The 26794-nt window shown below is 36.3% G+C and overlaps 1 protein-coding gene across 2 annotated transcripts in view; it reads right to left on the bottom strand.

Moving 5' to 3' along the window:
* Tomosyn (syntaxin-binding protein tomosyn) overlaps positions 1 to 26794 on the bottom strand; it is a 117534-nt gene that overhangs the window by 20642 nt on the left and 70098 nt on the right. Inside the window, exons 8-14 of one of the 2 annotated variants that reach the window (XM_089592524.1) lie at positions 23305 to 23459; positions 21431 to 21722; positions 19184 to 19430; positions 15716 to 15963; positions 14746 to 14956; positions 6540 to 6686; positions 4303 to 4891 (exon numbers count right to left, since the gene is read on the bottom strand). In XM_089592524.1, the coding sequence (XP_089448650.1) occupies positions 4303 to 4891; positions 6540 to 6686; positions 14746 to 14956; positions 15716 to 15963; positions 19184 to 19430; positions 21431 to 21722; positions 23305 to 23459 (1889 nt within the window). Of the gene's footprint in view, positions 1 to 1240; positions 1287 to 4302; positions 4892 to 6539; positions 6687 to 14745; positions 14957 to 15715; positions 15964 to 19183; positions 19431 to 21430; positions 21723 to 23304; positions 23460 to 26794 lie in introns of both variants that reach the window. The other variant, XM_089592530.1, reaches the window with a different exon arrangement.

Below are 26794 nucleotides of genomic sequence, written 5' to 3'. Positions count from 1 at the left end.
GTAAATGCTTCTGATAATAACTTTGAGTCAGTGGAGACTAATCAAATGGACCATTTTTATCACCACAGTAGAATCTCTTGAAGAGAATCCTTGTGGCTCGTAGTAATGGATACCCTAGCGTGGCATGATACGTACGAACGAGAATTCATTTGTCAAAAACTCGATGGCTCACCGGCAAATCTTCGTCTCTTACTTTTACGAGCGGCACAACTTGATGTGCCGCTGATAAAACAGCTGGCAAGAAATTCATCTCTCTTTCTCTTTTTCTCTGTTCATTCTGCCTTTCTTAGCTTCGTAAGATGCTTACAAAAATGTTGCTTTATGCTCGAGGATTTTTATCTGATTTTACAACTTTGCACCCTAAAACTGTACTCTGTTCCCTCCTGTGTCTTTATTATACAGAAATAAAGTTAAATGGCTAAAGTAGCTCATATAAAAGGTCTTCATTTCTAATACTTGAGTTTTTTTTCATCAATGAGAACCTGCAAATTCGATAATTTAAGTATGCTTGGCCATTGTTTAAATCTTGCATTAACCTTAACCGCATCTATGGTTAACAATACATATGTTATTGTATATATATCATGGTTTAAGTATCGTACTATTAATGACGTAATTTTTATATTTACAATGAAAAAATGCAAACAATGTATCATTACTATATCATAAAAAAAAATAAAAAAAATAAAAATATCACAGTTATATTTCATTGCTTGTTTTTGACTAGCAACAATAAAAGTTACGGTAATTAATGCTTCTACTTAATCTAAGATTTATTAATTTATTGGCCAACAGTATTTAAATCAACTTAAACGTGAATTGTAGCTATACGTGAATCGTTATGCAGAGCCTCTTATAACAGTCAGTCCATTCCATTCAGGGATTATACGTGAACAGTATAGAATGAAGAATTTTCTGAATGAATCATGTTTATTTACAAGTTGAGTAATTACCCAATTAGTTGTTATTACTGTTAAAGTACAAACAGGGGTCAGGATTATACACAAATTGTCAGGGGTTAGTACTGTGGATAAGCATTTTATTAATATATATTTTGGTTATATACATGAAAAATGAGAGTAAAGCACTATGCTTACAGTGCTGTAAGATTTTTGGTAAAAATACAATATAAATTCTGAGTGATGTAATAAATAATTGACAAATATTTTTTATTATACTTTTTGTACTTTACTCTCAAAGGGAAAAATTTTTTTAATCATCAGTAACCTGTTTTTTTTACCTGAATCAAACTTGCTGTCTGGGTAGACTGCGAAATTGAATTGAACCTGAAAAAATGTCTACGTAAAACTTTTCTCTTTTAACAGACTATCACAGGGTTTTCTATCAGAGACTTTTAAAATGTCAGTTTGCTGAGGATTTTTTTTTAACCTTTGATTTATGCTAGACTAGAATTTTGTACGATGAATTAAATTTGAAAAAGTACCACATTTTATATTAAACGTAGATTACATTTTACTTTATATTAGTTAAAATTAAAAAAAAAATCGTTTACTCCTTTTATTCATACACTGATTTTTTTACTATGATGCTTTTACTTTATAGTGTGATCGTAGACACCCTCTACTGTTTTTTTCTTCTACAACTCACTAAATGTATAAAAAACTATTAATATATTCAAATTTTGAAAGACTGACTAATATATAAGACTCTGCACGAGGATGTTCTAGCGACCAAATGTAATGATGAATCGCGTATTTTCAGTTACGTCCCACGTAAAATTTTATTGGAATAAATTTCGCATTGTCTTCATACGAATTTACAAGCTGTAATTAAAAAAAAAAAAAACTTTATAACAACACGAAGTTTCCATACAGTTGATGATCTAAATGATCTAAGCCCAAAACTGAAAAAACATACTTTTAAATGAAAACTAGCAATCCACGCTCGTGAAAAACGTTTATGAAACAAACTTAAATTAAATAGGTGTTCCAAAACCGTCACTACTAAACATAAAATAAAGAATTCAGCTGTTGCCTATGAAAGAACATGTTTTTGCTCATCACTACATCATTCTACCATAAAAATGGAATAAAAAAAAAGGAGTGAGGGGTTGACAACAATTTTTTTCGAACAATTAACTTAAAATGAACTAAATTTGTGGATCTAAGACTACAATATTTAGGCAACAGCCGTTTTTCGTAAGCGTCAACTAACGGAAAAATCAAACATTAAAGTAATGAATGGAAAAAAATAAAAGAATAATACAAACTCTTGAGACAATTGCCACATAACAAAAACCATGTTATGACACCATGCACCTCCCATTTGAGTGGATCGAGGATGAAAACTGCAATTTCAATAACAACAATAATCACTGGCAACATTTATCTCTCTTGCCAATCTTAAGTTTGTCTTTCATAGACTAATCAAATGTAAAGTTTTTCAATCCTATTGGGAAAATTGCAGTATTTTGGAACAACAATTGTTCTACTATGAGACCCCGATGGTGGTTTCATTAAACCCGATAGCCTACAGCTTTTCTTTCTATTTAACAAAGTCCAATTTCCAATTAAAAAAAAATTCAATTCCATTCCACCTTCCCCCTCGCCGTAATTAACCAATCAGCTTAGTATCGTCGCGCCATCGAGTTTATATTCACTTACTTCGCAAATGCACACTTGAAGTCTATTAAACAGAAAACATAAATATACATGTATATAAATCTACGAGCATCCTAGGCCTTTTGTTGGTTTCAACTGCATAATTTATTTTCGTACACAAGAGGCACAAAACAGTTACACATAAAACGTGTATCATTAAGTCAAAAAGTCAACGACAAAAAAAGTACATACCAACAACAAATTCAAAGATTAAAATACATAAATCACGAATGCGTGACGAATCGTGATAGCTTGCACATCATTAATATTGTATCAATAGAGAAAAAACACCAGAAAAAAAGTTACAAAAGTCATTCAATTCGAAAAATGTAGTTAAAAATATTGTAAACACATGACCCAAATGCGTTGACTTACATCGAAATTTCATAGCGTGTCGTATCACTATAAACCTTTCATGATAATGTAACTGTACAACTCAATATATTGTGTGTGTATTGTATCATCACAGCGTGCGTTATTATACGAGAGCATTGAAAGCGCAGAAGTAATTCGCGTTTGCACAGCAAAAATCTACCGGCTAGCCAAGTCCCCTATGCCTGTCGATGGCGAGGTTGGTGATCAAAGTGCGACAGTCAGAAGCTATAGACTATAAATTCCACATTGTTTACTCACACACACGCGCACACATATACACACAAATTTTCCAATGAAAGCACATCGTCATAGAAAACAAGAAAAAAAAACCAAGTTTATTTTGCTGACACGTGCCGAAACTGGAACGACCACGAGATGACGAGATCGATTTTGATTCGCTTTCTGTCTCTCTTTGCTATACGTACGCGACACGCCAAACACACGTAAAAAACGTACGACAAACAAGTCATGTATATATTATGTGTTTGTGTGTACTTATTGGAAAAAAATATATATATATAAACACCCAGATAAGTCCGTTTTACGGTACTTTTTTTTCAACAGACTTCTAAAACATGCTGCTCTATTACAAATACTTAATAATATTAGATAAAACATGAAAAGATCAGCCCACGCCCAGTGTGATGATTTTTTTATTTTATTTTTTTATTTGTATACTTGACTAATAACAAAACTGAAAGAAAAAAAATGAAAGTAACATTGTTGGCGTTAAAATACAACCAGACACCGGTTTTTGAACCAAAAAGTACAATGATTTATAAATCCCACGTGAAAAGCAAGCAGTAATGACTATAAGTTTATTAAATCATCATGTCACCAAAGGAATGATCGAATGCAGTCGATGTTACATCAATACATACGTATATAATATATCGAGTATATCAGTAAAAAAACTTTTTATCGTACAAACACCAGGACACTTATAAATCAAAAATAAAGATATATGAACATACGCATGTATTTATTTATGCAATACAAAATAATTATTCTGTTAGTTTCAATGTATATAAAGGAAAAAAAAAAAAAAAAAAAAGAAATGATGTCGACTAACAATTAAAAATTTTAATAATTATTCATTACTATGATAATGCACACATCACGTATAATAAAATATAGTTACAATAATAATAATAATAATAATAATAATAATAATAATAAAAATAATGTAATGTAGTTAATTAATAGATTTGGATTAACATAATGTATGACACTCGACTATAGTTAGTTTGTTAGTTGTGTGTGGTTGATTTGATAGTCTATATGTGAGGATTGTGTCAAGACTTACTGAATCTTCTCAAGAAATTTCCCGCAAAGGTGTCGGTGTTGGTAGGCGGTGGCCCGGTACCGGAAGCTCCGTCCTCGGAGTGCCTGAAGCGCCCCCCCTCGTGGCCAGTGCCACCCGTGTCGGCCTCAGGGCCCGGGGTCTGTTTCTGCATCTTACTACTCAGTCGGGCCTCGGCGCGCTTCGCCTGTAGACTGCGCACCACCCGCTTGAACCTCATGGGGGGCTTGACAGGTGGCGCTGCCGTAGCTGCCCCAGGCCCCTCGGACGCGCTCCCGCCCCTCGTTGTCTCGTTAAGGGCGAGGTCGGTGGGCCGTACCGCCTCGGGCCCGGTTTTTAACAGCTCCTCGGTACTCCTCGCTGCCAACTCGCTCGCGTGGGACGCTGGCGTCATACTCGAGAGCGAGTCCCACTCGCGACTCGCACTGACTTGACCACTGGCACTATCGGCGACCGCGATCGACTCAGCCGTGGGGGATTGGGGCGTTTCTATGTCTACGCTTTGCACTGGGGACAACGTCCTTGGGTGATTATCGCTGGCACTGCTGGACTTTAAGTGATGCTGCTGTAGGTGCTGATGATGACTGATCTGCTAGAGCACAGGGAGTTGGTTGTAGTTGACGGGAACTATTGCCGCTTATAATTATCTCACTCTCATGTTTAACGCGGGCTTCACCAGGGTTGTTTTTTTTTTTTTTTTTTTTTTTCTCACTTTTTAGTGAAAGCTATACGTTGATTTGGGTTAGATTTGGGTTGCATTACTGAGGGGTTACGTGGTCGTTTTTTTTTTTTGGTAGCATGAGTCAAATGAAAACAATGGGTGTAAAACGATCGATTTTTCAGATGGTGGGTTCAACGGGGTTGATGGTGCCCAAACGCTGTCAGATGCTGCTATTTACGTTTCTGGCTGGAGATCGTGGTTTTCGGAACAAAAGATCAAAACATTGAAAAAAGTCAAGTACTGAAACTAGTGGAAGATAGTAGAAGATTAGTTTTGCGAAGAATTGATGGGTTATAGATTGACGTCGGGGCGTTACTAATATGCTACTGATTTATTTAGCAAACAGTCCAATGTCTCTGTAATGTTTTAAACAGAAACTCAAAGTTTCCTTTTTTAATACCCACTCATCCTGGTGAAAATAATTTCCTGGTTTTGTCACTGTAGTGATAAAATCCATCTTAATCAATAAGAGTAACTTTTTGTGTAGCTATTCGAGTAAAATTAAAAAAAAAAAACATCTTATAGCAGTAATTGATATCATTTAATATATGAATTTCAATTTTCCTACTGAAATACTGATTACATGATCCAACAAGTAAAACAAAAAATTATTATTTTTAACAAATTTACTCGAATTACCTTCGACAAGCCGCAAAAACGCGTTCACAACTCCCAGCGAGCTTCATTAAAACATGTGACGCACGAAACACGAAAATTCGAATCGATCCTTGAAAGTAAGATCCTTTTTTGTTTGCTAACCTGTGCCGCACAAAGTAAATTGCAAAGCCTCTGTCGATACAAACTTTTTCTAATTAATCCGCTCTGAGCCAGAAACTACGAAAAGTCCTCAAGGATTCCAAGCGCGCTGTGCTCTACCGTCCCCACCGCTAATAGGAGACAAAGGGAGTTCTCGTAAAAACTTAACGAAACTCCCTCTTGAAATTACAAAGCTTCATCCCTCCCATTATAAACACGACAAAGATGTGCAAACCCTGTAACACAACGCGAAACAAAAGACGAGACAGGAGAAACTTTTTCACCAGGTTTTTTTTCCCCCGACACGAAGAGATGCTTCAATGAAGAGGAAAAATGAGTGAGAGTGAAAAAGAAGCTGACTGCCTACATATATCAAATTTTTAAAAAATAAAAAATTGTCTCTATACAGAAAAAAAAAGTCACGCTTTTGTCTCCATTTCTTTTTCTCTAACTCCTTGAATCTTCGCCCAAATCGCTCCAACTAAAACCGAGAGATACAAGAGGAGTACAAACAGCTGGAAATGAAAAGAGGAAAAATGAAGTGAAAAAGAACGCAAGGACAGAACGAGAGGGTACTTGAAAAAAGATGAAGTAAGTCGGGGTAAATAATACGCGCGATTATGCAACAAAAATAGAAGAAAAAAAAATAAAATGGAGAAGTAGCAAGGGGATGATTCAAACCAAACAAAAATAGGAAAAAACCAAACAAAACGGGAAGGAGCAGGGATGGAAAAGAAACAAAAAAAGCAAATAACGCAAGTACCACGTCTTGGGAGGTGGGCGTCGTGAGGAGGCTGCCAGGGCTCTTAATCTTGAAATCGAGCTTGCTCAGCTGTCGCTTAAGCTTGAAGCTCTTCCATCCAAAGCCACTGCTACTACCGCTCTCTTTTGCCTCGATTTTAGCTTGTTGCTGCTGCTGCTGCTGCTGCTGCTGCTGCTGCTGTTGCTGCTGTTGGTGCTAGATTACAATCCATCATTCGTTTTGCTCGTCGCACCTTTCATATTTTCACTTTCAATCTACCCTCCTATCGATTTATCCTCCCTCAGGCACGCACACTCACAGACAGACACACACACACACAACTGATCGAAAGAAAATCAGCTTATATATTTATATAGATTTCAGCTCGGTGCGAAACCGAGTCGCACAATCCCACTTACGCTTTCTTTCCTTGCTCTCTTATTTCGCGGGTAACGCTGCTTATTGCGATCCGGAGACTGATACCGACCGTACACCTCGACTACTCCTCCCTCTCACCCACTCTGCTGCGCGTAATTACCCAATCTCGGATAGTCCAAAGCCCACGGCCGGTCATTTCAACACTGGCGAGCCGTACGTGTTTGTATGTGTACATATATACACCTTGGTAACCTACTTTCACACTACTATGCTTTTCCCGTGATCTTCTCGCCTCTCCTCCCCCAACGGGTTCTATCGGGCCAATCTATACCACTCGTAAATTCAAAGTCTTTAAGCTGACGCATCGCAATCAACGGAAGGTAATTTCTCGATTCAGCTTGGAAATATTCGCTTCACTCGCCCCACTTGGGCGAATAATATTTAAAATTGGAGTATATTTTGTGCCCTCGAAAGGTTATCAACTCTTTCAATGAATTACACTGTTCATTACAATGCCTGTTGAATTTTACTAATTTCTGCTTTAAGAATATCAAACAACAGATGTACGTACTTGTTGAGGTATTACGATTTGTCACTCATGAGTACACTACGTCATGTTTATCATAAACAAATAATTCCTTTGATTGTATTGAAAGTTTTAAATGTTTGCGTAAAATATCGCATACTTTAAGCTGAACGCTTTCTGTTTGTAGAAATTTCGGTTGGCAGTTGAAAGCTCTAGTACACTATGTGCTTTTTCATTGATCGACTTGAAAATAAAACCGTCATATTTCTGTGTTTTTAATCAGATCTGAACAATCTTTCATTTCGTCTTACAGGTACATTCAATGTAGAAAATCATTACCAACGCAAGGCCACTTGTCACTTTCCAGTTTCCTTTTCGTTTTCTTGGTCACAAAATTAATTTTGCAACCAGAAATTTGATAAAATATTACCAATATTATTACCATCCTCAGCGCGACTGTGTTTTTATGACCTAAGATGCTCATAGAAACCAAACCAAAAAAAACCGTAAAACTATTTCTTATTGATTTGGACTTCAAGCAATTATTGTTTTATTTCCTTACTACAATAGAGGGTGACTACTCTTACTTGAATTTAATTCGAGCGAATAGCTGGCATACTACTCGCAATTGAAATTTTGAGTGTATTTGAAGAATAAAAATTTTCAATACAGTTTCAAAATTATTTACTGTAAAAAGTTTTTACTATGCCTTCAATTTTTATTATTACATCATATAAACGATATCCTTAAGAGATTTGGGTGGTAAAATATTATGTATGTTATCACACATATTTATTTTATAAGAAAAAAGTTTTTTTAATTTACTTTTTAGGAACTCACAATCACTACTCGATTCGTAAGCTATTTTTTAACGTATTTTAGTTTTTTTAAAAATGATTAATTTATTGTTATATCTAGTATTTAAAAAAAAAATTTTTTTAATTATGAAATTGCTGCTGTTAAAAAAATTATTAGAATAAAAATAGCAAAATATTCTCTAAAATATTGGATTTCACACTCATAACAGATAATTTTTAACAAAATAACAGCAATGGCATATCAAATACGAGAACATTAAAAACAACATTTGAAATACAAGACACACATGCAGAAATAGAAAAAGTTAATAATAAAACATGCAATCAGATGCGCGGCTTTTCAAAAAATTCATCGAATCATAAAAATAGAGAAAGATACATGCAAAGGAACGTTTCGGTTGATTAAAAAAAAGTAACGAAAAAAAAAAAAAAAAAAATAAAAACTAAGATTGAAAATCGTGCATAGCTGCTATTTATTTGTTGCTGATACAATCCCCCGTTACCGTTGTCGTTGCTCTCGCTGTCATTCGTATTCCTCTAAATTTCGAGCGACATGCGATGAAAATACGTATTATAGTAACAATCGCAACTTTAGTTTTATTAGTTATAATCATTAAAAGTAACGATGTATAAAAATGTAGGTCAAAAAAAATTTACAATGAAAAAAAAAAGTTCCTTATCCAAGTAATATATGTTAAATGTTCTGTAAATTAATTTTGTTTGGCGTATTTGATAAATATACAATGGAAATATTTTTTTTTGTTTGTAAATTAAAAAATGTACACCTCTTCACGAACATGTAACTCTAGAACTTGTACTTTCTTTATGGTTATGGCACAAATATTTCCTATAATATACATGTCAACGATGAGACGAATAATGTATACATATTATTATTGTATTTTACACCGTACATATACACGAAGACTATGTACTTATGTTACTCAAGCATGCACCTACATATGGATACGGGTAAAATAAAATAGCTAATGAGAGCTACTCTTATCGAGCGTCCATTACAATATCCATGACAAATGTAGAGAGGTAAAAAAGCATAGTCAGTCGCATCCTTACGTTCACAGTTGGATGCACATCTAAGGGTAACTAAACAGAAGATGTGAAGACAGGTATTGCTCTGGTATATGGTAGGGGAAGTAAAAATAGTAGCTGCTTTTTGAATGTTTAACATCGATTTTGAACAATTGCAAAAAAATTGTAAAATTAGATATTCACGAAACTAGATGCTATAACTAGGATAGGTGCAACCATCCACAAAGATATGATTAATTACGAGTCACTTATTTCATGTAATTCCATCAATAGTGACTTTTGATTTTAAATATTTGACTCCTTAATTGGTTAAACGCTCGGATGTCTAATTATTAGTAATTAATATTTAAATTAAAAATAATATTTTAACAGTACATGTGTCAGATTTTTTCTTTACTAAAACGTTCAGAAAAATTTTACAATTTTCAGATGATTATTTTTCAAAAAATAGCTACCACTTTTCGATCCATCCATAAGCCTCAGTAGTATGGAGTTCCATTTCTGGACGATAAACATGACACCACTACCTTCTATCAATGCCCAATTCAATCATATCTACTCCTCTTTCAGTGCACTTTGTGAGCAGAGTGAACATAACCACACTTATTCTTAGAATTTATATTTAACAGTTTTTATAGTTTGTCAAGGCTATGAACTTTATTTTTGTAACCGTCATATAAATTTGTGAAAAACGTAAGGCTTATTTTTTTTTCTACAACTACAAAAGTCTTGCATAAAAAGTGCGATCCATTAGATTTTTCTGTCGAATAGTATCAGATACGTATGGAATGCATCACATAAAAACACTCGAAATTATTGAAAAATTTTCTGATGCGGTAAAAAATAATTCAACCAGTGTTACGTAAAAGAGAAATAGAAAAATATTGCTTTTTCTAAAATACACGTGAGTTAGTAAATTTTTGTTAAAAATGTTAGCGTGAACAGGACTACAGTTACTGTCTATGGATGATGATACACTGTGGATGTAAATATTTTATTTGAAAGAGAAATGATAAAATAATTTTTTTTTTTTTAATAACTATCAGATAAAACGGATAACCACAAAAAAAATTAAGCTTTCATCAATCTTAACAATTTAGCACATATGATATCACGTTACGCTTTTCTACATCGTCTTGGTAGATTTGAAGAAAAAAAAAATCTATTGTAAAGTGTGTTTTACTTCAAAATAAAACATATCGTTTTGGATACAAAAAATTTATACTTATATCACAGTTATCAGAAAATTATAAAGCCAATAGTAAATTAAAAATAACGATAATAATATAAAAACTTCGCTTTTCATGGAAAATGACAAGATTGACCCGCTATCGCCAATGATGTTCAAAATTTCTTTGTATCAAGATTTTGGTTAAACAATTGCTTTAATTTGCAAATGGATAGCACTTCTTTTAAAAGTTATACGGGTTCGATTACTATACATTATTATGCTTCTAGTACTCTCTAACTTTTGTCTATGTGAGTGCATTTCTGATTAAAAATTTTAACTCGACGAATTTACAATGATAAATTAATTCGTGATAACGCAATGATATGCACCACACAAGTATGCATGTGCTAACGAAATGAAGAAATACTTCGATTTATTTAACACTGGAGCACTGATTTTTTTTAAACACTTTTGAATGTGTGCACTTATAAAAATATATACAGTTGAAAAGTATAATTACACTGTATCTCCGAATAGAACAAAAATTTTTGACGGAATGCATGAATGCACTATAGAGAACGAAATGTAACGCAACGCTACACAAATCTACAGTTTGCCTACGCGCGTAACGCCATGTACAGAGATACAAGCAATATCACTAAACATCCTGACTAGAATTAAACCAAATAAGTAATCATTCAATTGAAGTGAACCCTCACTTTTTCCTGATTTTAATTTATAGTCAGGATAGCCAATTAGAAGTTCTTGAAAGTTAAGAGAAGATTTTTTTTGAAACGTATTGTAGCGACAAAGATTTTTTTCTCTTTGCACCTTCAGAAACATAAAAATTATTTAAAAATTCTTTCTTTAATATTAAAAATCTTAGAAATTAGTTATCAGACTCCTCCTCAACTTGAAGTAAAAAAAGAAATAAAGACTTGCAAAAACAAAACATTCTCATATTAATTTTTTCGTATAACCTACTGAGTAAAACTTTTCGCTGTTAGTACAAAATTTAACAAAAAGCTTAAAAATTATTTTTTTTAATTTATTTCATAATTAATTTTTACGTATTAAAAAATTGTTACCCATACTCCTGAAGGTATATGAAAGAGAAAATTTTATGTCCTAAATATGCTCCTTGAAAAACATAATCGTAACTTTCGGCGACTCCTTAATAGATATTTGGGATTGCTCATATTTTCATACCTATAGTATATGAATCGTTCTAAATGAACTGAAGTAAATCAATGTTAATAATAATAGTAATAGTAATGAAATAATGAAAGTAATTTTATGAACTGAACAATATGATCAGCATATGGTTTTGCCGGGAAAATGTTCTCTTAATCACTGGGTCGTGATGGAACATACTAATTAAGGTAATGTCGCTCTAAATAATATACACACTGCCTACAGCAACGAAACAACATATTGTCCTGCATTGCAAGGTGTTGTTTGAACTCCATTTAATCATCTGCCTACTCAAACACTTATAAGATATTGACATATGCTTATACACACGTATATCAACAAACAGAAACTTGGATCATTAATTGTGTGAAGCGTGTCGTGTTACGCCACCATACTATTTACACACCCATATATATATAAGGTCAAAGAACATTCATGCCGCATTTTTCTTTTCAAAACTTAATCGGTTTGTTTTCGTTTTTCGTGATTCAACTCTTCGATTTATTTTTCCTGTTGAATGTGTACAAATGAGAAATAGAGCCTCCTTACTTTTCGTAGTAAATGATGATGAAAAAGTGTACAACAAAGAATGACTGAGACTTGTTACACCTAATATGCAATTTGACCTTAACTGCAGGGCAATAATTTCCATGTGGCAATTAATTTGGAATTTGAGTAATCGTACGGGGAAAATTGTTGTGTGCTTAAAAGGGAAAAAACATACGACTATAGGGTATGTCGGTTGTTCTACAAGAGGTGTTATTTAGTACTTACGGAGAAAAAAATGAGGTTGGGAACGGATGACCAAAGTAAACATGGATTGCCTACGCCACATATACAAAGGGTTTTTTTCCTTTTTATTTTTTGTGAGTTGCGCTATTTCGATATATATGAACAATTCAACTGCGAATTATGGGCCATGTGGTATCCAAAAAATGTTTATTACGTAAAATTCGTTTCATACCGATGTTGCTGGTATTATTTTAGTAAATCAATTTTTTCCGTTCAACATATAACTTATGGTCATTGTAGAATTTAAAAAACAACATTTATAAAAAATTCTCTATTTTCGATCGTCCTTGGTAATTTAATAAAATAGAGTTTTTTAAATTGAGTTATTTCGTTTTCGAACCACATGAAAAGCCTGTCTATTCGTGGAACTGCTCATACACATAACATGGTAGGTGACGAATACGAGGAAATAGTCCTTCATTTCTAGTAACTTTCAGTACGTGGGTGCAATTATATACATACATTTGGTATACATATGGAATATAGAGGGCTCAAACGGAGTACAACGAACGGAAGAACATTTAAAACAGAAACACATAAATATTCAGTAGTTTCACTTATTTTACTTCAGTGGACGTGGGAGCAGAACAAAGGGTAGTAGTTTAACACCCACAAATTATAAAACATATAAATACTTAACGACCGTTTTCCGAAGCGTATCGACCATCGTTATCGTTTTTTCGGTCTATTTCTCTCTCTCTCTCTCTCTTTTCCTGAAATGAAACGAGGCTAGAGGCACGCAAGCGTCTCCGTCGACAACCACTGGATCCAACGACGGTGGACCCAAAATTCCCTTGCAATCAACGTTTTCAATACGAGCAGTAAACTTGAGTGGACCCGCTCGTGGTATCTCGTGCAAAAAGCATACTTTTAATTAAAAAACCGCCCCGTCAAAGGACACAAAGGCAAAAACGTACCCTCGGTCAAACAGCTGAGCAAACTTTCAGATATTCATTGGGTTGCTTGAATAAACATCGTTCCAAGGCCATCAGCACGCTCGGGCACTTCGACGACGAGTCCCTCTTTCACGAAAGTGCAAACGAGAGTCGTGGATGATCCAAGGAGAGGAAAAAGCTCGCGAACGGGTCCACCCAGATCGCCGGGAGATTGAACACGAAAAAGTCCGTTATTCCCGATGAGAGGACGAGAGAGAGAGAGAGAGAGAGAGAGAGAGAGTTGGAGATAACGCACCAGGGCAAATAATACCGCAGCGTCCCGGGATAAACGAGATTTAACAGCTGAATCCAGTTTGCAGGAGTAGAAGATTCAAAGTCCACCTGGACTCGTACTTGTTTTTCGGTGACATTTACTTGGGATACGGATTCACGTGTGCAAAAGAAGCCGAGGCAGTGGCTTTGCCGGTGGTCGAGATTGTCCGAACAAAAGTATCAGTGATAATGATACAACGGACTTCGAGCTTGGTAAATTGAAACGAATGTCATTCGGAAGGTGGGGTAATTCGTCCTTTGTAGCGTAATTGAGGAGGTACGCGTGCGGGAAAAAGAAAAGTCTGACCGTCCGACAGGACAGAGCTGGCGTGCCGGTCGCCTGGCAGAGAGGCAAAAGAAGAAAAATGCCAGTTGGAGGCTGGGCTAGCCGAGGATTACCGCTGTAACTACTGAGCACTGCCAGAGAATAGGGTGACGCAGGGGGGGAGTGGCTGAGCGAAGAACAAAGAGGGAGGAGAGCTGTGACTGCGCTTAGGTGAAATGTACGTTATTAGAGCGCGCTGCCCGAGGAGCCAGTGTATACGGGGGAGTGGAAAAAAGTAACAGCAAAAATAATGGGCAGAGAGGGATGGAGGGAGGTATAGGTCACACAGTCGTCGGAAAAAGGCTTCGGGGGGGGGGACGTGTCGCTTCCTTTGCTGCTGTCCGAGTGACGCGAAGAAGAAAAGGGGGTTACTCGAAACGGGTAGAGATTACACGTTGCAGAAAAGCGCTGGTGGAGCTTTTCTTCGTTTTCTTTTCGTCCATCCTTTTTTTTTATATAGAATGGTATTTACAGATTGAATGACTGCAGGTGTGTACTGTGTACGAGATGGATTGTTTGTTTATTGTGCTTACACGTGAGTAAAAGGCCGCATGCCTCCGTTGGTGACGTGTGGCAAGTGTGTGAGTGTCTGGAATTTTATGTATGTGTGTATATAAAGTATTGAGAAAGATGTTCGTATGCTTTTAGGTAATAATGTGTCATAGTAGTAGTATATGTATAGTATAATATATATATGTATGTATAATATTCAAGAGATGAGAAAAAAGAGAGAAAAAGGGTCTCTCGTGGAAAGTCTGATTTTACCTGATCGACGCTGGGACTGCGTGCCTTGTCTTCGGCGTCGCGTTGCTTGGCCGTTGCCGCGGCGGATCCGTCCTCGTGGCGCTTGGGGCTTCGAAGGGCCAGCTGGTGGGGGTCGACGCCACCCCCGAGTTCTGACGTGCTCATCACCAGCAGCGTGACCTTCTGTACAATGTCGACCACTACGAGGCCGGCGTCGTTGCCGTAGGCGAGTCTTTGTGCAATTGCAGAAAAATGAGAGCAAATTTTTTTATTTTTTTTTATTTTTTCTATCTACTTGACGAACTTTTTCTGGTTGAGATTTATTTCACTCAAAATAAAGTGTAACTGATGCTGCAGAGAGGTAGGAAATACAAAAAATAATTACTAGCGTGTTAATGACATCAGTACATGAATTTATGTGTCATAGGTAAGAAACCTCTGTATTAATGAGAATTCGTATGTTTTAATTCAAGTGAAATTTTATTATATTTATTCCATCAAAAATAATCATTGTTATTCAAAAATAATTATGAGAAATTCCTCTCAAGATATTTAGTGGAAAATTTGCAGTAGTTAATTAAACGTGAAAACGTCTAAAGTAATAAAAAAAATTCCCTCGAACGTATTTGTATGACTATTCGTTTACCTACTCTACTGAAATTTACACACGTAAGCGGTAGTAATCTTATAAACCCCTGTAATCAATCAATTTACTAATAAAAATCTTTACAAATAGTTAAAGAGAGTACCAGGTTTCTGTAAAACAGATTGTTCAAAACTTGGGATGTAATTTGTTAAACTGTAGGATAAAAGAAAATACTTTAAAAGATTCATTTAACGATCCCTAACATTCAAATAAAAAATTCTTTAGCTGCATAAAAACACCAAGACCTTCGAAATAAAGTGCTAGATCGACTGAAACTCAGTACCGCAAAAATTATCGTACAAAAAATCTTAACCGTAACAATAACAACGATACATGTGTACTCACAGTCCGTAAGACGAGTTGAGACTGAGAGCCGTGATGCTCTCAGGCAGCTCGCCGTTGGGGCCCATGGTGATGCAGATGAGAGACGCCTGGAAGCCTGGGGCGCGCTTCTGAAGGCCGATGCGCACCTTGAGCGGCTGGTTCTTTTCAGCGTTGGCCTTGGGATCGTCGCAGCCCAGGTTGGAAAAGTCGAAGTCGGGCGAGTTCTCGGTGTCCTTGCTTGGGTTCGCTGCCAGCGACACCTCCAGCGTCTGCGAAAGTTCGCGGTAAGAGAGAAATAGTTGGGTAGTAGGACAGGATATTAGAGCAGCAAACTTCTTGACTCTCCCTAACTTTCTCGATTAACGAGCTTCTCCCGCGCTCGCACGCCTCTGCTTCGTTGATATTGTTATCTTTTGGCTGTCTGTTCTTTTGTTCGAAATATATATATATATATATATATATATATGTGTGTATGTACATATTTTTTGTGTGTGCTTTGTATAGTTTTTGATAGCGGAAGTCATTTTGCTCTGCGTAGATTTTGTACAAGTTTGAGGGTATGCAGTCTGCTCCTCACAGAAGGGTCAGCTGAGTATACTAACGACAAAAAAAGTATATTCTTTATCTCGTAAATTGCTTTTTTAATAACTTCTAGACACTTCTATTATTGGTTTTCGGGAAAAAAGGCTGAATTTTAGCTTCGCTGAAGATTTGAAAATAACGCAATCGTGTAAGGATGAACTAACATTGATTAAAATTTATTATTGAATAAAATAAGAAAACTACTACGAAATTAAAGACCAACGACTGATATTACTACTGAATTTTATTTATCCATCTTTTAGTTGACCAAAAAATTTTTGTGGTAAAGTACCGAATCATCGTTGATGACATTCTTTCGGATGATAGATATATGATTAAGAAAAAACTCATGATTGCATAGAACTCAATATTTACAAACATCAGAGAATATTGAGCCTGACCAAATACTGATGTTACTACTGAATTCTAAAGATGCGACTGTATATAACCATATTATTTTATCTGAAATTATAAAAATTTTTATTAGTTCGTATATTCTCTATCATTAAATATTGACAAATTTACAATAATCTGAATTCCAAACTCTCATGACTGTTAAGATATTACTAGTAGAGACCAAAAGAATTATTGAAACGTAAATTAAATCGGATACGTAACAAAACATTTTAAAATTTTTGTCTGACCCAATACTAGTATTATTCCTGAATTTTGTCTTTATTATCAGTATCTCATTATAGCAAAAAAAATACGATGATAAAATTACGAGGAATGTGTATTTTATGAAATTTTTTTTCCAATCGTCATTTATATACGTACAAATAATTTTAACTTGCCTATTTATCAAAGCTTAAATATATGATGAGAGACCGTTATTATTCAAATAAATAGTTTATGGGGTGTCATGAAATTATTTAACTGTTTGAGACTGACTATCAATAATAGTTTAAAACACAACAGTTCGCAATCGTCCAGAGCTAATTTTGAAAGAGAGTGAAAAGATGCCTGTCAAATAGTAAAATTAATTGAATAAGTAGTGAGGCTTAATGAACTTTAAGTCTGCCAAAATATTAATGTCACTACCTAATTTCAGTGTGAGTCTTTAACCTCAATTTTTTACATTACTTAAAAATGTGTTGTAAAACAATACCAACAAACGTTTGTTAGTAGAATTTTGTAATGAAGACTATTGTATATTACAATGAGTAAAATAATTTGAATCCCAAAAGCTGCTGATTGTTAACAAACAAAATTATTGTTGAGTAAAAACCTTATTGAGATTTACATTGAAATTGATTACAGCTTAATTCTGACCAAATATCGATATTACTACTGAATATGATTTACACTTTTTCAACTCTAAATCTTACCATCCCATTAAACAGATTTGTGATTAATATTTATTGGTGATCATTAATGCTGTCTTCAAATATTAATGCGATTACACAAAATTGACTAATCGAAGTTCGGGATTGCTTAGAATATATTAATTAAAAAAGTAACTGCATATGTGACAACACCCATTGTTTATCATGTCTGGCTAGACATGGACGTTACTACTGAATTTCGTTTATGAGTTTTAAACGCTTAGAAACATTTTTTAATCAGAAGTTTTCTTAAAAAACTACCAAAGGAAAAATGTGAGTGGGTTATCTCTATAAAGTAATGAGACGTATTGCACGTTACGTCTGATCAAAAACGGGTATTACTACTGAATTTCATGAGTCTTCAGCTTCAATACTTTATCACTCAATGGAAAATTTTTTTGGCAAAGGGATAAAACAGCTTGATATTCTAAAGATACTTGTTTGCCATATTTTTGTTGTTTTTATCGTAATAAGCAACAGCTTTTAATTCTTCATCATAGTTATTTAAGAGTTTTGGTTGTAAGTAAAATCAAACCTTTGTAGTTTGGAAACGGTTTTATGATATGACAAGCCACGATTTCATAATCACTTACAATAAAAATATGTTATGAATCATCGTAAGAGTAAAACTTTAATGGAAATATCAGTGCCAAAGAATATCCGTAGGGATAAGAAACGACATATTCGTCATCACTTACATCGCATAAAACACACAAAACAAATCCATACGAAGTAAGCTCGTCTCAAAACATCAGCAAAACCATGTTTGTCACACAGCACTACAGAGCACGTGCAATATGTGCTACTGAAAAGTAATTGACCGTGAGATGTATGCATACACATACACGCGCGCACGAGCTTACCGAAAATCCGCTAAACTTTCGCAGTGTTGGCTCAGCCCTAGCCCGGATTCGACATGGCAAGCTCATTTCTCTCTCTAGTATATAGTAAGGGCACGGCAGGGAGGCAAGAGGGATAAAATTAACGCCCAGCCCATCGACAGAGTTTATGCCCCATTTGACTATCATTGCGCTCGTACGTTCACGAGTGTCTATTACGACGGCATAGTCCCCCAAAAAAACTAGCCAGCGATTATCGTAAGGGAAGCCGTTTGTTGTTTCCCTTGGTCCCTTTTGATTAGAAAAAACAACGAGTCTTATTTTATGTTGTCGCGTTAACGTCCATAGCCACACTTACTTATACGTCTCCCAAACTCCGAACGAAAAACCATCTCATTATTTCGAGAGCTTGAATCGTTTCATCACGTCTGAATCGAATTACTGTGTTTATCGAGAAAGTTCGCATTTAACAGAGTAAACCAAAATAGCCGCTCAGAAAAACCACTCACTGTCATTGCGTCACAGTTCACGGGAGAGCGAAAAAAGGCTTCCTCGGAAAGTGGGACGAAAGAAACTTTCGGAGCTCGATTATACGTGCGAAAAAGAAAAACTTTTCAGCACACAATTATTTTTTTCTTTTTTCACGCTTCGTGGCACGTAGGTATAGTATAGTGGTTCGAAACAAGAAGATGGAGAAACGCTAGGTTGTTATATGCATGTATGAGACGAAAGAGGCTACTAACCACGACTTCGGACGTGCTCTCGACCTTCTTGAACTTGAAGAGAATGACGTTCCTGCCGGTATTGGCGATCGCGAGCTTGCGGCTTTCGGGGCACAGGAAGATGAGCTGGATCGCGAGTGGGTCCTCGTCGTTGTCGACGCTCATCCGGCCTCGGCTCTTCTCGAACAGCTTGGCCGTCTTGAGCTTGTAAAGCACCTGCAGCGAGCCGGCCGACGAGTCCCAAAACTTTATGCTGCCGTCGGCGTGCCTGTGTGGATTAGAGGGTGTATTGCATTACGGGCGCTCGTAAGGGTATCACGTGTCGGTGGTTTTAGCCGTTAGCCAGAAGGTGCGTTCGGAAGTTTAATGGATATTTGGAGAATTTGGCTTTGGGCTCGGTTTGATTGACAATCTAAGACGTGAGCAGATATTGTGGGCTACCACGAAGCTGTAGCTGAAAGGGGTTTTTGACTTATGTGTATTGTACAAGTTTTGAGAAGAAAATTTAATTTCGAGTTTTCGAAGATAACTTGTGTCAAAGCGTAATCAATTTATCCAACTTTTTTTTTTTTTTTTTTTAGATAGTTCGGATCAATATTTAGCCATTCATGTGAAAGCAACGAGTGTATAATAATACCTTGGTCATAAAAAATTGTAAATAGTATACTCAATCATTGTTGCTAAAAACATTTATTTAAAAGATATTCAATAATAGTATTCAACTGGGTATTCAAATCGTCATTATCAAATGCTGATTAATTTAGTACCAAATGTGAATTATACGTGTAACTTGTTCAGTTGAGTTCTGTTTTAAAAAAAATGTAAATTCACCTTGATGAATCTTTTATTTAAATGCAGCAGTTATAAATATTAATAAAAATATACTACTAATAATGAATTAACGTGAATACGCCCAAAATAACAATAATGTACTCTAAAATTGTTGCAGGTATTTTTATTTTCCTAATTAATGTGATGGGTGCACACGTTTATGTATACGAAAGCAGAGTTGACAACTTGACGTGAAATTATTTGAGTTTTTAGTTTGTATCACGTACGCGGGTTTTCAACACGTTATTCCACAGTTAGCTGTTCTGCCGCCAACCAAAGTTTATTCCATAACTCTCTGCTGACCAGGTCAACTGAGTTTTTAATTTTTCTATGCCCGCGTGTCTGTTAAATATTACCGTTAGAGTAATATAATAAAACACAAACAATATCATGTTTCTAAATACTAAGTAGAGAAAATCGATACATCAATGTAAACAAAGTTTGGTGTGATACAAATCGTGTTATGCATATTTAATTTTCCTTTGGGAGAAATTGCGTATCGCTCCGTCTTTCTGCGTACCACAATTGATTAACAGTAATAAGGGTATGTGCCGTCGAGACGTAATTGAATATGTGTCAATTTACAAAGAAGAGCGTAGTTTAATGAAATCTCACTTAAAATAATGTCCCGAGTATCAAAGTGAAACATCACCCAGAGGCACATCAATTTCCCGGTAATGAATTTGCTTTTAAAGACGAAGCTCTCTAACGGTATTCCTTCAAGAAGCAAACGATATCAGGGCCAATCGATAAAGCTTTATAAAAAGTCTTGAGATTGATGAAACTTTCATTCAGCTTTAATTGGATAGTTTTTATCGATATCGAGTTTTAGAAAAATTTATTCTTGAAATTCTTTTTCACCTAAAAATTACTTAACTCCGAGCATCACCGCTACTCGATTAGCTAAATTATCAAATACAGATTGAGTTTAGTTATGGATACCGATCCAAAATAAATAGGAACTTCTACTACACAGTTTAATTGTCTTAATGTTATGGGTGAAAAAAAAAAAATCAAATCGTATCATAGTGTCAACTATTGATTTACATAAAAAATATACGGAGAGATAATGGTTTAAAAATTTCATTACTTTAATTTTGGGCTTGTGAAAACATCCAAGTTATGATAATTTAAATTCCATTGACTTTAAATACAAAAATTAGTCTCTCATGTAAGACCGACCAAGAACAGAAAATTTAAACCCACGTGACTGTGTAAGGAACTGAATTTGATGGATTATTTTTCAACCCAAAATTAATCTCATTAAACTTATTTTCAATGCTCGACGACACGACGGATACTCGACTAGTTCATCTTATGATAAATAATGGCATACTTTCATGATATTCGATGAAAAAAATGATAATATACATACAATAAGAATAAGATGAAAACGATACACGATAAGCAATGATAACAACAACAATAGAAACTCACCCTGTGAGAATAATCTCGCTGTAGCTGCTGGAGTTGGGGTTCCACTCTCCACCAGCAATCGGCCAATTGTGCTCGCTGAAACCGGTCTTCTTGCTCCCTGTCTTACCGACCGAGTAAAACGCTGGCACCAGATCACCCGGACAGTCAGCAAAGTATGCGCAACAAGTCACCGGCGACTCGTGCAGGTCCATCGGGTATGGATTCTCGAAACACGGGAAACCCGGCGTCAGCAGATCTATGACAACCAGGTCGTTCTGCAGCAGCACTGCGACCGCGAACGGATCCTGGTAGTCTGTGAAAGAAAAACGCAGTGAGACCCCGATATTTGGACATTGTTTTCATCGCTCTGCAGACAAAGAGCAAGTCTCTCTCGGGACTACTTCTCCTTTACCCTCGAGCATCGATGCATCCTCGGATCAATGGCTATTTCTGTATTATTACTGCTATGGACGCAAGGAGACCTCAAGCGTCGTTCCCATAATGGTCGGACGTATCTTTTCTCTCCTCCTCAACAGGGCAAATAATTTGCGAAGCTCTCGCGGGAGCCTCGTTTCGACTCTCTGCCCGAACCGCAGCCATTTCAGCTGTTGCTCGAAAGTTTGGCCACTTTCCGAGAATCGAGCTAACGAATGGCCGTCGGGCGCCTCGCCGAACAAGATGATATCCCCTACACACCCACTGTTGTGTCTCATATATTAATTCAACTCAAAGTTCTTACACGAGCGAAAGGACCAACTTTGCATTCTCTTGGTCTCTGCATTTAGCTTTCTCCAGCTGAAAACGTACTGTGGTCCTATTTTCGACCGACTCAAAGTTTTTCAATTCGAGCAGCTTCACCTGGTGTTCCCCGACAAATAGCTGCATCACAAAAAACAACTTAGGTCATTTCAGTTTGGCAAAAGTTTTTGGTGCTCTCCTACTCTGAACCAACGATTACTCACTGATTGAAAAAGTCAAGATTATATCACTATACGAATCATCAGTAGAGACGTTTTACCAAAGTGTTTAAAATAAATTTTGTCCAACCCAAATTTTTATTTTTTTTATTTTTTGCGATGCGTGGTACATTTATGCACCGATAACAATCTCGCTACTTCCCGGCGACCCTTTCATAAACGATGCACCAGCGTTTCCATCTAATGAATCGTAGTTATCATTCCACAGCTTTACCAGCATTCCTAAAATGCGTCCCCATGGACCCTGAAACCGGTTCGAAGCCCACCGCCCCACCGATTGTCCAGCCCGTACGAGGAAACTTTCAATCATTCGCCACCATCGCCGAGGTCGGAGCCGATAACGCCGATAAATTATCATCATTCCGTCAATTTCAATTTCACATTGCACCAAGAACCACGGGCCGATCAAACCCCGCTCACATGAAATTTCGATCAGTCAGCGCCGGACCACGGGCTTAATTACGTTTGGGCGCGCAAAAGTCGAAGGGGCAGTTGCAATTTGCACATCACCAAAGTTTCGGTATCAGCAGTGTACGATAAAGTTACGCGACAGAGAAAACATCGGGCGACGAAGATGCCTATGTGCTCGAGCCACGCGCAGGGGATACATTGCATCGGTCGCTTTATTGGCCGCGAGCCTAGAAGCTATATGCGAGCACCCCTCGATCGTTATCCTTAAAGCATCCCCGTCGACCGCAACCTCGAATGCGTGCATTCAAGGCCGAGCCTGGGGGAACTGCATCACGGATGTCCGGTTTTCCTGCGGCTACAGACTCTATGTAGGTATTCTGTGTTTGTGTTTGGTGGATGCACGAGCGAGTTGCTAAAGAAGCGGTGCGAGGAAGTGGGTGGGTGGATTTGTCGGATACGTATGGGTGGTGAGCTGCTCCGTGTGGGTGTGTGTATACATGTACGTACCGCTAGTCCAAGGGCTGTCGCAGAGCGTGACAAAGTCGATGACGTTGTGCTCCATTTCGAGGACGGTGGTCGTCTTGCCCTGGACGACTGTGATGCTTGGCGTTCTGCCGGTCGTCTCGTAGGCCAGACCGCCAGAAAACACCACATACGTTTCCCTGCAAGCAATACATCGAGATTTTGTATAGACGCTTTATTGATGTCACCTCGTACCTTTCCCTTTTTTTTAATGCGCTCTCTGCTGTGTTTTTGAGAATGGGATGGGACTGTGCACCAAATTGAATGAGTTTGATTTCAAACCTACTCGACATGACGAATGAATTCTTCATTTCCAGTTTCAAAGTATGCTTTCGCATTTTTTGTTACTGCTGTTCAACATTTTCAAATTCTCTCGGCACTGGATTTTTTACTCGTAGAAAATGTGGTGCAGATACTGTTACCCTAACAAATTTTGACCGTACAATGATTAGAGAGTTAAAGAACCTCATGGCTTACCAGACAAAATAGGTAGGCGGGTGTTATCAGTCCACTAGCTACTATTTTACGGGGAATCACCGCGAAAGCCTCAGCTGTAGTCATCAATTAGGTCAACGTATTCTGTACTATAGCTGGCATTAGTTGCTTCGTTAATAAAGCACGTAAAACATCCCTGGCACGAAGCACGCTGAGCCGAGTAATGTAGAAAACTTGGAAATCGTTCTTTGATTTTCGTATAATTGGCTTGTTCACTTTTTCTCTTTTGACGTAAACTAATAACTGGAAAAATATGACCAAAAAATACGAACATAAAAGAAATCACGCGTAACGAGTCATCAAAGCGAGAGTCTGGCAATCGAATTTTACTGATGGTTAATAACAAGATATTCTCACTGTATGACAGGTACAATTATTTGAATCAAAAAGCTCGAGATTTTTCAAAAATTACCATAAAATATAAAACTGAAGTCTGACCAAACGTTGGTATTTCTACTTAATGTCAGTATTAGGTCTTCAACCCCAATTTTTTATATTGAACTAAAAAAATTTTTAACATTACGCAAACAAATTTTTTTTGATAAAAACTTGTTATAAAGACCACTATATATTACAATAAGTAAAATAATTCGAATTTCAAAAGCTCGCGATTATTTAGAATATTAAAGGAGTAAAAAATTGTCATTTAATTAAAATTTTTTTTAAACTCTTATTAAAATAGATTACAGCTTACGCCTGACCAAACATTGATTTTACTACTGAATATGACCACCTTTTTTTCAATCAATACTATAGTATCCCGTGAAAAAGTTTTGTGATACGCAATATTTATTTGTTGTCATTACAAGTTAACACAAAACTTCCTAATCAAAGCTTGTGATTGTTAGGAATTTATTACTTAAAAAGTAAGAAGATAATTATTACAAAACTAACTGGATACGTAGCCCATTAATCACTACGTCTGACTAGACGTTGACTTTACTACTAAAATTTATTCATGAATTTTTAAATACTACTTTACACGAATTCCAAATCATTTTGAACTATAGTATGTTGAATCGTCAACTTTAATTCTACCAACATAGAAATCGTGACTTAACTAAAAAAAAAAATTACCAAAAAAGTTTGTCGAAACAAAATAAACAAGCCACCCCCTAATCAAATCGATTGCACGAACCATCAAAGCGAGAGTTCGGTAATTAAATGGCACTGCTAATAAATAACGAGGTATTTTTACGAGCCCCGTTAAAAAAATTGTTGCACACTCACGTGCGCTCTTGTACCTCTGCAAATAGCATACCTAGCCCTGATCGATGACGAAAGCGCGATTCGACGAAAAAGTCTTTTTAATGAATAAAAAAATTTAAAAAATCGTTACCCTGACCCCACAAACCGTGAATCCCTGATAAAACAAGAAGAGTGAGTAGCAAAAATACCATTCACCGCCGAGTATAGTAAAGCAGAGGTTCAGAAGGTTGTGAATAACGAGTAAGAGAGGCACACTTTCTCCATCCACCGGTTTGCGCTTTCCGAAGCGAAAAAAGAGTTTCAAGTTCACTGCTGACATTCCGACACAAAGAGCCTGCGAGGAGTGCCAAATGACTGTTGGCTCGCGATCTGTCGGCATTTCTTGTGGATTATGAATCCGATGATTTGCCAATGACGCGACGAAGTGATGAATAGTACAAAGGTTCGAAGTGTGGAAAGCTGCTGGATTTACGTCGGTGGCCTTGGCACTCGAGACAGAATGTTATCCTTTAGAGAGATGGATCAAACATGACATGGAACCTTTGAGCAAGAAGTGGGCGGTGCAAGCGTGTTTGGCGAAAAATTATGTATTTTGTCGAGTATTTTTGGACGGGCACTCTTGTTTGACTGTTTTAACAATTCAATCATTGACTCAATGTTAGGCGGAAAGGACTATGTTTGGACTTGATGGTGGAATTTTCGTATGTCCGTAAGAGATTTGTCCTTGACACTTTTTAGGCAGCAAGCCAGTAGAGGCAGTGGCAGAGATAAGATTTTTAAATGTGAGAAAAAAAGAAAAAAACATTAGATATTATTTCACCCTTACACGAGCAACCCTAAGCTGTTTAATTTGAAAACAGTGGGATTCACAGCGAGTAAATGAACACAAACTAAAATAAGAAAATTATTTAATCCTCTGGACATCAGCTTATCCCAAAGTTTAAACGTGAAAAGGAAATAGCTCTTGCGAATTTGCTCTTCTTGGCTACAAAATTTTCATTGGAAAACAAAAGGGGCGTTTTCAAGCCTATGTGATGTAACGCGGGCACCAATGTCGATACTCTAATAAACTAGCCATTCTTGAAGGGGCTTTTGTTGATCCGGGTTCATCCTCCTGGATTTGTGACTTTAGGGCTTCATTTTTTCCGTTTCATGTACTAGTGATTCAAACGTATTTTTTAAACTTTTTTGTTTTTCATGAAAAAAATTGCAGTTTTTAAAATTTTTTTCTCACTTTACAAATAAAAAACTTAGACAGCGTTGCCTAAAAACAAGTATGCCGTATGGATATTTTTTTTTTTTTTTTTTTTTTTTAGTAAGAAGGATATCAGTGCAAAAAAAATGACAAAAATAAAAGTTTGATACAAAAAGGCCAATAAATAATGACGTAGAATGTTTTTTTATTAAACATATTCATACGTCCTACTTTGATGACAGTTATTTTTTATACCCAAAATTGTATGAATTTTTGTACTATGTTTCATTGCTCGGGATCTAGTGTAAATGTAGCCTAGTATAAATGCATGTCATTTATCAAAGAGTATACTTTTCCAAATCAACGTTTCCATTAATGATTGATGCATTTTCAATAAAAAGTACAATAAGTCTTTTTCTCAATGAACTCGAACTTTGGGGAAGCACGTAATTTTTTACCCGCAAAATGAAGCTCCTATCGGAAAATCGACAAACTTTCATTCTCGAAGAAAACTAAACTCGATTGCAGCCATAATTCCGCAGTAAATTTTAGCGGCCCTCGAAACAACCGCAAAAT

The sequence above is a fragment of the Copidosoma floridanum genome, unplaced genomic scaffold (genome assembly GCF_036245765.1).
Source record: "Copidosoma floridanum isolate Cflo_tuat_1 unplaced genomic scaffold, Cflo_Japanese_pri ptg000001l, whole genome shotgun sequence".
In the NCBI taxonomy this organism is placed as follows: domain Eukaryota; kingdom Metazoa; phylum Arthropoda; class Insecta; order Hymenoptera; family Encyrtidae; genus Copidosoma; species Copidosoma floridanum.
This window is presented reverse-complemented; position numbering and strand designations above follow the sequence as displayed.